Source organism: Adiantum capillus-veneris, chromosome 12 (genome assembly GCF_014529385.1).
Source record: "Adiantum capillus-veneris isolate H3 chromosome 12, ASM1452938v2, whole genome shotgun sequence".
Classification (NCBI taxonomy): Eukaryota; Viridiplantae; Streptophyta; class Polypodiopsida; order Polypodiales; family Pteridaceae; genus Adiantum; species Adiantum capillus-veneris.
Window position 1 is genome coordinate 128,748,649 of NC_140942.1, and position 13,931 is coordinate 128,762,579.

The 13,931-nt window shown below is 45.3% G+C and overlaps 1 protein-coding gene across 12 annotated transcripts in view; it reads left to right on the forward strand.

Moving 5' to 3' along the window:
* The window catches only part of LOC147446495 (kinesin-like protein KLP1), a 181,004-nt gene that overhangs the window by 122,332 nt on the left and 44,741 nt on the right, over positions 1-13,931 (forward strand). For all 12 annotated transcript variants that reach the window (XR_015189870.1, XR_015189875.1, XR_015189869.1 and 9 more), the window contains one exon: positions 11,618-11,671. Coding sequence is in view for 3 of the 12 variants with exons in the window: in XM_086525707.1 (XP_086381833.1) it covers positions 11,618-11,671 (54 nt within the window). In the remaining 9 variants the exon portion in view is untranslated. The remainder of the gene's footprint in view (positions 1-11,617; positions 11,672-13,931) is intronic.

Genomic DNA, 13,931 nt, shown 5'->3' on the forward strand with positions numbered 1-13,931 from the left:
TTAGGGCTTCTAGTTCCCTGCGCAAGGAAGTCAAAGGATCAGCAGGACTACCTTCTGAGAACACAGAGGGAGTATCTATGTGAGGAGAGTTGTTGAACAGCTTCCTAGCCCCCTCTATTCTAGTAGCAGCTGCGATGAATTCCTCCAGAGTGGCGTCAGGTCGGAGGCTCTCCCGGAGTTTTTGCTGAGAGGTTTTTGGAAGCACCTTCTCCACCCACTTCTTAACCATGAATTCACCGGGTTGCTGGGGAAGCTTGGCAACCAGAGACTTGGTTTTGGTCATAAGCTCCGCAAAAGTCTCCTCTGGCTGGAGCACCATGTTGGCCAACTCATCCAACACTTTCTCTTGGTAGTCGCCCGGCCTGAAAGCTGCACAGAATTGTTGTTTTAAGTCTGCCCAAGTTGAAAAATGGTTCTCTGCAAATTGGTTGTACCATTTATCTGCTAGGCCATCCAGGGTGGATGGAAATAGTACCAAGTAAGCATCTTCTCTGTTCAGCCCACGTCCCCTACAGAGAGATACAAATCTTCTTGCATGGTCGTCAGCATCTTCTGAAGAAAGCCCTGTGAAGGTAGGGAACTTGATGTTCACCTTGGCCAAAACACTAGCTAGTGGCTCCATGATTCCTTGCTGAGTCTGTTGCAAAATAGCTTGTTGTTCTTAGAATAGGAGAGAGCTTTTCTGGAGAAGGTGATCGCGAAGATGGGGAACCTGATGACGAAGGAATGGGTGAGATCTTTTCTAGAGAAGGTGATCGGGAAGATGGGAAACCTGATGAAGGAATGGCTGATGTGATATGTGGAGGTATAGGTGATGAGGTTGAAGGATTTCTACAAGATGTCAAAGGTCGTCTTCTGTGATAGTACTTCAGAGGGCTCAGTAGTGGGCTTTGACGCTCAACTGACCTCCTTGTATGTGTCATGCAGTGACCACCAGTCCAACCAAGTTTGGGTAAGAAACTTGTGACAGGTCTAGACTCCACCAAACCAACCAGGTAAATGACTAGACTCGGCTGGACCAAGGACGAGACCAGGGACGAGGAAGGCTAGACCAGGGTCGAGGAGGTCTAGACCAGGGACGAGGAGGACTAGACCAGGGTCGAGGAGGTCTAGACCAGGGACGAGAATAAGTTGGACCAGGGCGAGAAAGGACTAGACCAAGGACTAATGGACCAGGTGAGAGGGGAACATTGCAAGGCAAGGTCGGCGAAGAAGGCAGGCGAAGCTAGATCAACCTAACCAGCTTCAAGATTTGCACCTCACAGAGTGAGATTTCAGTTGAGGTCCCATTGTGATCGCCAAAATGAGAGCACCTGTAGCGTGGATAATGTGTCGTGCTCTCTACAGTGTGGGTGCCCCTCAATGCAATGTGCGTGACAATCTCACTCAAACAAATGGAAACTCTCTCAAACAGAATGAAACACAGAAACAATGGATAACAAAGACACAACAGTGGACCAGAACATGTGGAATCGACTAGCTCAAAGAACCATGTACAGACTCTGGCGTGGCAGCACACTCAGCTCTAGCCTAGAACTCACAGGTACAAATGGGGTGTCAAGGCTCAGATGTGCAGGGATGGTGAAACAGTGCTCTGTGTAAGACCCTCTCTAGACGACTACGTACAAGATAGGTGAAGAAGATGATCAGATAACCGACCGCTACTACTCATATGTACCACCGTAAAGAGCCACCAACGGCTCATAAATGTCAGCCATGTGGTGACCTGGCCACGAGGTCCACTAGACCACCGTCGGTAGGTACCCTGCCACGTGTCACTCCCAGACCAGAGGGTCCGTCCAGTGTGAACCAGACCAACTGTAACCAACTGTCCAACTGTCTGTCTTGTGAAGTGACACTGTAGCCCGGCTACAGGTTGTCCGCCACAAGACCGCTCACCGTCTCGGTGAGGAATACTGAAAAAACTGTGAAGGAAAACCACTAGGTACTGCATCCGTACATCTTTCTGAAGCAGGTGTTAGGCCCATGACCTTACATACCTCAAAAGTGGAGTTAAAAACACTGCACTGCTTGCAATCGCCTTAAGCCTCTAACTAGGCAGGAACCTCAGTATGTATGATTGCATAGCCTGGGCCATGCTTGTAGTTGCAGATGACCCTTGCCACTCTTTTTGCAACAACACTCTTCTCGAAAAGAGGGATGACCATAAACCCGAGTAACACCGCAAATAGGGTTAAGCTCCATGATGATGGCAGAATGAAAGGGCCTTCACTTGCTGAACTTGAGAGGGGTGGGGAGGGCTAGATAGGGGCGAGGGGGAGGGGGAGTGGATAGGGGCGAGGGTGGGAAGGGTGGGTAGGGGCAAGGGTGTTGAGGGCTAGATAGGGGCGAGGGTAGGAGAGGGTAGGGGCGAGAGGGGGAGGGGGTGGGTAGGGGCGAGAGTTGGGAGGGGGAGGGTAGGGGCGAGGGTGAAGGGGGAGGGTAGGGGCGAGGGTAAGAGAGGGGGTGGGTAGGGCAATAGATGAAATCCATGGCTCCTGGTTGAAAGAGGAGATGCTCCAGAGCGCCGTCACTATGAGCAAGACTACTATAAAGTTAATGGAATTCATCAGGCAGAACAAGCTTTGTGAAGGGAGCTTTGATCTGGGAGAAGCAGACACCAATGGGGCTGATTTTTGATGTTGGGTGATCTTCTGTCGAGGAGATTTCTTCCCACTTCTATTTTCCTCCATAGGCTCGCCAAATTCAAAGACTTTTCCCGAGGGCGCATCTAGAGTTTTTTCTAAGGCCTTTAACCTTTGAGCTGGCTCAGGTGGCTCATTGGGTTTAGTTACTGTGGAAACAATGGAAGAGGGTGTACCTGCATGCAAAGAGTGAATAGAGACTCCATAACAAGGCATAGATTTGGTAGCCTCTAACCACTCCAGCAGATCTTCATCTGACCCTTCAGGTGTAGTAGGCTGTTCTTGTTCAGGTTTGGTTTCCATTGACAAAGAAACTTGCTGCACCACGGGATCCATACCACCTTCTAAGAGAATGGGTTGCATCGAGGAGCTTGAAGTATGTATCCACATTGCATCGTTTCCCCAATCATGAAGTGCTTTAGTGTGCCGCAGCCATGGTCTTCCAATGAGCAAAGGAAATCCGCCCTCAACCCGGGGAAGTCGAACCACAACAAAATCCAAGTTAAAAGTAAAGTCTTGTACCTACAGAGGAACATTGTCCACTATGCCCACTGGGTAGACTGTCCGCTGGTCGGCCAATGTAACTGTGAAGGGAGCAGGGCGAGTAGGTTGTAGACCTAGAGCTAACATAGTGAACTCGGGCATCAGGTTGATGCCAGATCCACCATCCACTATCACTCCTGAGAATTGTCGACCCAAAATGGACACTGTCAGGCGAGGGCTTCTATAATCAGTGAGTGGAGCAGCAGGATTGGATATCATATAGGACTCTAATGGTCTCACTGGGAGGTGCCCGCCACTAGGACCTGCTCCAGGGTAAAGTGACTGAATAACTACAAGGGTGTCACTTCTGAAACTCGCATCTAGCCGCAACATGTCATAGAGGGACACTTGTTGGAAAGTGTTCTTCAAGACTGTCTCTGCTGTATGCTTCGCTTTTTCTACCTGTTGTTGTTCCTCTAGTACTTTGATCTTTTGTAAGTCAGCAACTGCTTCTAAGAAAGCCCCATCAATATCGGAGAGCATAGTAAAAGATCCTTTCTTAGCACTAGGGGATGGCATGTCAGCTGCTGGAGGAGGTGTAGGCATTGGGGAGGAAAGGGCTGTACCTGCTGGAAGATTGAGGCCGAGGGCTGCCCCTTGAGCTCGTGTGAGGATACCAGCTGGCTCCTCTACCAGCTGCAACTTGTCTTGAGAGGCAATCATATGGGCAGAAACGGGTGGCTTGGGGTTGGTACTAACTGCTATCAAATTGATCTTGGGAAAGGTGAATTCAGGTTGGCTCTGACTTGGGCTCGCAGAGGTAGAGGCGCGTTGTTTTGGACAATCCTTAGTGTAGTGATCCTGAGCCTCAGGGCAAAGTTGGCACGGAGAAGAGCCTTCTGGCAGAGGGCATTTTCTCTGATAATGCCCATATTCTCCGCATCTGTAGCAGAGTATGGGCCGATTGGAAGGACGAAACGGGGGACGAGGTGGTTGTTGCATGGAGTTGGAGGCTGAAGTGTAGAAGCTTTGAGGGGTTGAGGTGGCATTAGCATTATAAAAACTTTGAGTCGGGAAAGTACTTGACATACCTTGGACAGCAGGGGTATTGAGCAAAGGTGGCATGTAGTTGGGATGGCCGTAGTGGGAAACCATGTTGGATGATGGTGCTAACCCTTGTTGGAGAGAAGGACCAAGACTTTGCTGTATTTTGTGCAATCCCTTTAGGTAGTAACAATCCTTGTCCTCATGTCCAGATTTTTCACAGAAGTGGCAGTAAACCCGAAGGGGGCATTCCTGTGGAGGGTGCGTTGGAGAGCGGCATGAGCTACACCAAACCGTAGCCTTAGTCTCTTGCTGACACTTGAGCTCTTCTAGCTCGCGCTTAATCTGTTCCAATGCCTCATGATTTGGAGGCTTCTCTTGTCTAAGAGAGAAGGACCTCTCCTCTTGAAGAGCTCGCTGTAACTTTAGGGCTTCCAGTTCCCTGCGCAAGGAAGTCAAAGGATCAGCAGGACTACCTTCTGAGAACACAGAGGGAGTATCTATGTGAGGAGAGTTGTTGAACAGCTTCCTAGTCCCCCTCTATTCTAGTAGCAGCTGCGATGAATTCCTCCAAAGTGGCGTCAGGTCGGAGGCTCTCCCGGAGTTTTTGCTGAGAGGTTTTTGGAAGCGCCTTCTCCACCCACTTCTTAACCATGAATTCACCGGGTTGCTGGGGAAGCTTGGCAACCAGAGACTTGGTTTTGGTCATAAGCTCCGCAAAAGTCTCCTCTGGCTGGAGCACCATGTTGGCCAACTCATCCAACACTTTCTCTTGGTAGTCGCCCGGCCTGAAAGCTGCACAGAATTGTTGTCTTAAGTCTGCCCAAGTTGAAAAATGGTTCTCTGCAAATTGGTTGTACCATTTATCTGCTAGGCCATCTAGGGTGGATGGAAATAGTACCAAGTAAGCATCTTCTCTGTTCAGCCCACGTCCCCGACAAAGAGATACAAATCTTCTTGCATGGTCGTCAGCATCTTCTGAAGAAAGCCCTTTGAAGGTAGGGAACTTGATGTTCACCTTGGCCAAAACACTAGCTAGTGGCTCCATGATTCCTTGCTGAGTCTGTTGCACAATAGCTTGCTGTTCTTAGAATAGGAGAGAGCTTTTCTGGAGAAGGTGATCGCGAAGATGGGGAACCTGATGACGAAGGAATGGGTGAGAGCTTTTCTGGAGAAGGTAATCGGGAAGATGGGGAACCTGATGAAGGAATCGGTGATGTGATATGTGGAGGTATAGGTGATGAGGTTGAAGGATTTCTACAAGGTGTCAAAGGTCGTCTTCTGTGATAGTACTTCAGAGGGCTCAGTAGTGGGCTTTGACGCTCAACTGACCTCCTTGTATGTGTCATGCAGTGACCACCAGTCCAACCAAGTTTGGGTAAGAAACTTGTGACAGGTCTAGACTCCACCAAACCAACCAGGTAAATGACTAGACTCGGCTGGACCAAGGACGAGACCAGGGACGAGGAAGGCTAGACCAGGGTCGAGGAGGTCTAGACCAGGGACGAGGAGGACTAGACCAGGGTCAAGGAGGTCTAGACCAGGGACGAGGATAAGTTGGACCAGGGCGAGAAAGGACTAGACCAAGGACTAATGGACCAGGTGAGAGGGGAACATTGCAAGGCAAGGTCGGCGAAGAAGGCAGGCGAAGCTAGATCAACCTAACCAGCTTCAAGATTTGCACCTCACAGAGTGAGATTTCAGTTGAGGTCCCACTGTGATCGCCAAAATGAGAGCACCTGTAGCGTGGATAATGTGTCGTGCTCTCTACAGTGTGGGTGCCCCTCAGTGCAATGTGCGTGACAATCTCACTCAAACAAATGGAAACTCTCTCAAACAGAATGAAACATAGAAACAATGGATAACAAAGACACAACAGTGGACCAGAACATGTGGACTCGACTAGCTCAAAGAACCATGTACAGACTCTGGCGTGGCAGCACACTTAGCTCCAGCCCAGAACTCACAGGTACAAATGGGGTGTCGAGGCTCAGATGTGCAGGGATGGTGAAACAGTGCCTTGTGTAAGACCCTCTCTAGACGACTACGTACAAGATAGGTGAAGAAGATGATCAGATAACCGACTGCTACTACTCATATGTACCACCGTAAAGAGCCACCAACGGCTCATAAATGTCAGCCATGTGGTGACCTGGCCACGAGGTCCACTAGACCACCGTCGGTAGGTACCCTACCACGTGTCACTCCCAGACCAGAGGGTCCGTCCAGTGTGAACCAGACCAACTGTAACCAACTGTCCAACTGTCTGTCCTGTGAAGTGACACTGTAGCCCAGCTACAGCTAAAAACAATAAGATGTGTCACGAGACTGACAAACATTAACTTTATTTGTTGGTTTCCTTACCTTGATTTTTATTTAATTTTTCGGACTCCCTTTTGAAATCACAAATGTCCAAACTTTGCATGGCCAGTGTGAAACGGGTGTTGGCCAAGAGTTTTACCCGCAGGAGTCAAGGCCAGGCAGCCACAAGATGGTTGGGTCGATCGGCACTGGAATTTAACTAGTAAAGAAGTGGCTAGGCTCAGTAGAAGTGTTTTAGGCCCCTCGATAGGACTTTATAAGCTGGGGGTAGTAGGAAATCAAACCAAATGGCCAAACTAGACACTTGTCAGCAGGATAGCAACCTGCAGGCCAACACACCATCCAAAAGCTCTCATCCCAAGAGGGGGCACCCAAATATGAGAAGGGAGGCTGAATTTCAGTTTTGTGAGTGGATTTTCAGGTTTGAAGCTTTAATATAAAGCTTGCCTTTTTCCCTCATCTCATGTAGCGCAATGATTTGCTCTCATGCATCTCTCTCTAAGGTCTTTAAGGTCTCTTGGAATAGTTTCCTACGACGTTAAAACTCTCTTCTTCTTCTCTTCTTCTTCTTCATCTTCTTCTCCCCTTTGAACATATGGTAATGCTCCGCTAGTTGGGCTACTTAGATGACCATGTACAATTTTGTGGGTTTTATGTGCGTTTGCCATAAACCGGATTAGCTAATTGCTAATTCCCTACAGGTACAAACAGTTCCGTCGCGACAAATTGCGAAAACGGAGAGTTTTCTCAGGTGAAAACTCATCCAAACCAAAGAGGAACTGTCCCATTGCATGTGGGAGCTCCTGAGACACGCGTAGATGTGTTTGCTTCGCTCAAAATGATCCAAAACAAAGAATTACATCCTGCTGTGTTTATTTGTAGGTTTAGTGTTTCGCACCTAAATTGCAAGATAACACCAAAGGAGCCTCGAGGAAGCCTTGGGGTGCTTATAGAGGGCTTTGGGCAGCTGACAGTGACCAAAACAGAAAATTACAGCATGCTGGAATTGACTTGCAGCTCACCGGAAAGCTTCTAAAATGCAAGGGAAACCATCCTAGACATGTACTTTTGACCTACAAGGATTTTGGCACCGTTATGTTGCCAAAATTGGGTCAAAAACTTGCAATCTCAGCCCTTGACAGGTTTGGACAGCTTGGTGAGAGTTTATTGTAAGTGTTCAGGTCGTTTATGCTATTGAATAAAGAAATACCAAAAGGGGCGCCAGTTTTTAAGGCCTACACCGAGCTCGCCAAAGTAAGTGTTCAGGTCGTTTATGCAATTGAATAAAGAAATACCAAAAGGGCGCCAGTCTTTGGGGCCAACACCGAGCTCGCCACAATAAGCTTTATCTTGTCTAATTCCCTACGCTGTTGCCACTTGAGAATTACTCGGCTGGCTGCCTTCGAATGGGAGGAGGCCCCCTCAGTTAGTTCCCTCACCGTGGGCTTGTTGCGGGCGTTGTTGTCTTGATAATTGGGTGGCAATTGAGGAATTTGTTGCCCCTTCTATTCACCCTTGTCAACACTGAGCTGCACCCTCCTGAGTTCGGCCACCATTTAGAGTCGTGCCACCTTGATAGTGCCGCTCAAGTGCTAAGAAGGGCATCCACACCGATATTTTCAGGACACGCAACATAATTGCAATTCATAAACAGAGCAGATCTCACACAGTTGTACGAGATCAGTGACGCTTGGGCATCTAGTGCGTTCTTCGGGAGATCTTGGTCACCATCGACATTCTCAATCAAAGCCACCTTTGGCGCCCTTCAAGAAGTGTTATGTACATTTGGTCATAGTTTTTTTAGCTCACTTCTTACCGTCTTTTCCAAAATTTTTAAAGTGAATTTTGCTTTTAAAACTTACAAAATGGCAAAAGACCAAAATTAGAAACAACCTGAGACCGACACCAATCAAGATCAAAATATGTATGGGATTGAGGACATAGGGGAAGAGTGGGATGTGCCATCCCGTGAGCAGCTTGAACTAATAGTACATAGGATAGAAAACATTGAAATGCAATTACTTTCCTAGCTGCTCTAGATGGTCTCAAAGATCAGGTGACCAAATTGACTAAGTACATATAGAAGGGAAAGCAACCTGGTGACACAATCTTTTGTGCCACCTGATCTAAACATGCCTTCCACCTCCAGGGACGGTGAACGGTGTATAGAGACACTGCTACACCTTCTCTTGAAACCCAGTCGAGACCTAGAGAAAACCGTGTCTTCAAGGACATACCTCCAATTTTATGGTGAAGAAAAGGATAGAAACGAAGATGATATCTATACTTTCTTGCAGAAATGGCAAGATCTTTATACGTTAAAAAATTCCCCACCTAAGTACCAACCCCTTGAGGCTAGTCTATCATTGGGGCAAGAAGCCTACAAATGGTGGATGAGTCTCAAGGCATTAGGAACAATTCCAAGGGATTCGGCTCATTTTGAGAACATTTTTGTGAAAGAATTTCTCCTTGAAAATGAACCAGAAAGAAACTGGGAGGATTGGGATAAAGCTATAGAACAGGGCAGGCCTTTGCTTATTTACATTGCAGAGTATAGAGAAATAATTCTCAAACTTTTGGGTATAGATGACTTTCACAGAACAAGAGGGTTTATACGGGGGTTAGATAGACACTTCAAGTGAGAGGTAAAAAGAAGTGCACCTAAAACTTTAGAGGAAGCAATTAAATTTGCACAAATTTATGAAGATAATACTCGCTTGATAGCTTCTAATTCCACTCAAGGTGAGCCCTCACAGCCTTTTCTAAAAGGAAAGAGGAAATTTCCATTTGATAAAGATGGTAAACCACTAGTTAAAAAGAGGGTTGCACCAGGACCTAGGCTGAACCAAGAGGACTTGCAAAGGCTAAAAAAAGAAAACTTGTGCTTCACTTGTTTGTCACCCAACCATTCTCAATGGAATTGTCCAAAGAACAAAAGAAAGAAGGATAATTAAAAGGGTAAAAGTCCTGACAAGAGTCGTAAAGTTAAGCAAATCCATGTAGTCCAAACACTTCCGATAAATGGTAATGAAAAGTATAAATTCATAGAAGTATTGCATGAGGATGAAGAGCATCATTGTTGTTTGTCAACCAGCATGTGAAAATCAAGTTTTGGTCCACTTGAGCTGGTAAAAATGAATGGGTTTGTAAATAGCAAAGGGGTTTGAGCCATGATAGATGACTCTACCACACACAACATTGTGAACTATGCTCTTGTCAAGAAACTAAAGCTTTCTCAACAACCAAGTGCCAATATGTCGTCTCCATGATGCATGGTGAAGACAAGAAGATATGGGATACATTGGTATCAAATTTGGAAGTTGTGATACAAGGATATAAAGATATGCTTGACTTTTAAATTATAAATATGGATAGTGTGGACTTGGTTTTGGGGACTAGGATCTTTCTTTGAAACGGAGTTGCTAGCAAAACTCACTAGAATTTGAAAAAGAAGGTAAATTTTTGTTATACAAGGTGAGCATGACGTACAGAATAGTCCTTTGATATGTTCTCTTGAGTTGCAAAGGCTTGTAAATAAAAGGTCTTGTAATGTATATATGCTTCGGTGTCAATTTGTTGTAAATAAGGACTCTCGTGTGAAAATGAAAGATCGGGTTTCTTATTTGTCTTTGTCTTCTCGTAGTGATAGTGAAAGTGATTTATCTCGCGGGTCTACTTGCTCGGCTGCAATAGATGAATTTAAGCTTGAATTTGTGCTCTTGAGAGGAAAATTTGCTACTTCTTGGCTCTTCATGTGAGGTGAACTTTCCAGTGAAGCCCTTGCTGTGAACAGCTCCGTCGCATATGTGTATGAGCTGGAAGTTAGCTTGGGCAGCCTGCTATTATGAAGAAAGAGGCTGAAAACGGCAATTTTGGTGAATTGGACCACCCTTAGCTGTTAGAGAGTGCTTGTCTGAGCAAGAGTCACCAACAGGGGACTTGCACAGTTGAAAAACAGTGCTGGTTTTTCTAAATGTTTGGCAGGTGCTGCATTACCTCAGATTGCTTCTAGTTTGGGGAGGGTGATCTGCCCGTCCTGATCTACTAGCAATGCAAATTTTGTGTCCCTTAGATAGTGGTGCATGTTGCGGATGTTTCTATTAAAGCCAACATATTTTGAATTCAATTGGGTTATATTTACTGGTGCGTGTTTTACTTGCTAGAAATTTCGACACATGGCCTTTGATTATTCTCAGACACTACTGCAACCCTTTGCTTCTGCAGCCATGACTCCTCAAGTACTTGAACCAATCCTCCAGCAATCATCTAAAAACGGAAAGCAGGTTGCTTTTGGAGATGGTTCATGGAATAAAGACAAAAGTTTAGTTTCAGCAATTCTACACCTCCTCCTGCTCAGTGAGAATAGATGCTCAAAGGAGTCGTTGGGGGTTGGCAACAACCCAAACACTCTCTTACAATCGAGTCAACCAATCTCCACTTGTAACTTGGCTGCTTCTTCCCCTTTCTAATGTGCAAGCTAGTTCAATTGTGGAGCCTGTTAGTGTGGGAAAAACTTGGGCTGCTGTGGTTAAAGGTCTCTATCGGTTAACCTTCTTTTTGACGCTGTGGATGCTTCTATTGGACATCGTGATCGCGAGCAGTCACTTGATGATGCTGGGAACCAAGTCCCTATGCAAAGGGAATCTTTAAATTGCGTTCTCCTTGCATATGTTTCTTCATGTACATACGCCTTAAATGCATTAGTTTCAATTGCCTGGGACTATATGACCCCAGGAAATGGCGTTTGTTTTTGGACATATGTAGATAAAAAGCATCTTTACGTAGTTGCTCAAGAATGTTATCAGCATCTCTTTGCTAGCTGGCGTGGTGCTTTTGTAAAGTATCAAATCTTTTGTGCTGGTAGTACTGATATTTGGCACTGTGTCAGGATACAGTTTGAGTAGAAGCCGTGTGTTTCTTGTATGCATCTGTGTCTCATCTGTTTGTTTGTGTGTATGTGCGAATTTTGAGTGCGCATATCTCAGACAGCTTCTTTCTGTGTGCAGGTACAGGCATGTGTGTTTGTGACATTATTTGGTCATTTTAACATGTCAAATGAAACAACGTATAACTAGTGTACTCTCCCAAACATGAGCATTTATTGTGGAATTCTATACTTGCAGATCAAAGAAACGTACCACATTTTTAAGGAAGCCCAAGCAATGCTCCATGCGAAGGTAATTATGCCCTCATTACTACAGCCATTTTTTTGCTCATTCATGTATGCCGGGTGTTTTAGTGAGATATTTTCTTCTCGACATGCTCTAGACAGAGGCCTGCCAATGTTTTGTAGAATTTTAGCTGTAAAAGATTTAAATTGTCTCTTTCAGCCAGCAAGTTTAAGCCGTAGGAAGAGAATGTCTACGAGAAAAGCACTCAGTACTTCACATTATAGATTCCTTTGTTTGATCATGGTGTTCGTAAGAAGACTGGCATTTTTAGGGTCGAATGACATTTGAGCCAAAACTAGAAGACTCGTGGCAATATGCTGCTATTGAGAATAACTCAGGGGATATGGCAACAAGAAAAAATGACAAGCAAATGAGGCAATTTGATGTGTCTTGAATATATTGGTTGTCCATCCATCTTCAAATAAAGAGGCTGAATTTGTTGTGTGCTTGAAGAGTATCCTCATAACAATTCCGGGACACTACCTGAATGAGAAGATGATATGACCTGCAGCCAGAAGCTGCTAGTTAATCCTTTGAAAACCTTCTAGATGGTTATTAGCATCGACTGTCAAAAATCTGACAACTAGTGCAGGTTTACTTTTATCAAAATACAATGAATTATTACTCTGACACCTAGTGCAGGTTACCTTCTAGATGGTTATTAGCATCGACTGTCAAAAATCTGACAACTAGTGCAGGTTTACTTTTATCAAAATACAATGAATTATTACTCTGACACCTAGTGAAGGTTTACTTTTATCAAAATACGATGAAAGATTAATGTGCGTTTCTTTGTTTCTCCCTCACGATTGTATTTTCACTTAAAACACACCAATGCTTGAATCCCAAGCAAAAGTACAATGGAGTTCTCTATTGAAAATTAACACAATCCTAGCCTTGAAGCTTTTCCAAGTCCTGTCAGAGCACAGCTATGCTACCATGTGAGATTTTCATGAAGGATGATGGACCTTGAGCCCCCTTTCAATACGTCCAGTTTGGTGGTTTGTAGGAAGGCAGATTGGCAAAGGACATCAAAACGTCACATGCTGTTATAAATAAGCTACGGGGCAGGTTCTGTAGGTGAGTGCATGCAGGTTGAACTTGCTATTCTGAAGGGTCCTGAAGGTTTTATTGATGGTGAGAATTAGGGCCAGGGTGAGTCTTAACATTAGCAGGGCTAGAATGAGTTTTTCAGGGCTTGACAACGACCATTCTGAGTTTGATAAGCTATGGAGGCTTAAAGTTGTTATTTATCTTCATAATGATGGAGAGCATCACTATATAGAGAGATAAAAGAAAGAAATCTATAGTAACGTCTCTCTAAGGGCCAGAATGGCGCATGAGGCCAGAACAAGGTACAACTGATGATTATATTTCTTATATAAAGTGTCACAGCAAGTGAAGCATACTTCTTACTACATTCCTATCTAGTCTAGACTAAAAAAGAAAAAGGCCCTGAATGACTCTGGAACTGAAGGCCAGAACTAGCAAGTTGTAGGAGTGGTCTCTGCTCAGCACAGTATCTCCAAGGGTTAGCTCGAGAGGGAGAAACCATTGAGTCGGGGGACATTACTAAAGGCGATGATGGCTCGAATCTGTTGAAGGTAGGGAAACTGTAAGCAAGGTTCTCTTGGTCGTGTGCTTTTTGGTGAACATTGCTGAAGGCGATGATGGCTTGAATCTGCTGAAGGTGAGGAAACTTTAAGCAAGGTTCTCTTGGTCGTGCACACCTCGCTCTACGTATGGCAGTGGCTCTTTCCACTAGAACACCTCTAGAGTGATGTCTATGATAGGGTAGGGCAGTGGATGAGGAAGTAGAGGCTTCTGGATCGGTATTACTGGGATTGTAGAATTCTGTGAGGATTCTTTGTGTTGGCAGGGCAGGGCCCATCACTCTCCTTTCCTGCAAGAGAGCCACCTTGTGACTCCTAAGCTCCAATAAAAAGAGCCCATGGCACCTCTGATCCTCAAAGCAGGTGATCCCACGCATTGGTCCAAAGGCCTCACAAACATCATTCTGCGTACTACCTTTAAGCATCAAATTTGAGGATCATATTCCATGAGATCCTTCATGACAAAAACTGCACGCACAAGAAATTACTGTCAAATGCTTGAAAAGCAGTTACCTTGTCGTTTTTTATTGATAGCAAAGAGACAATTCTTGACACATTTTGGTTACACATGTCTGAACATCCACTATGGAAGAACTTGCAAAGTATATCGTTAAGTTGTGGGTTTGCAGATAAAATCAATTGGAGAGTAGCAT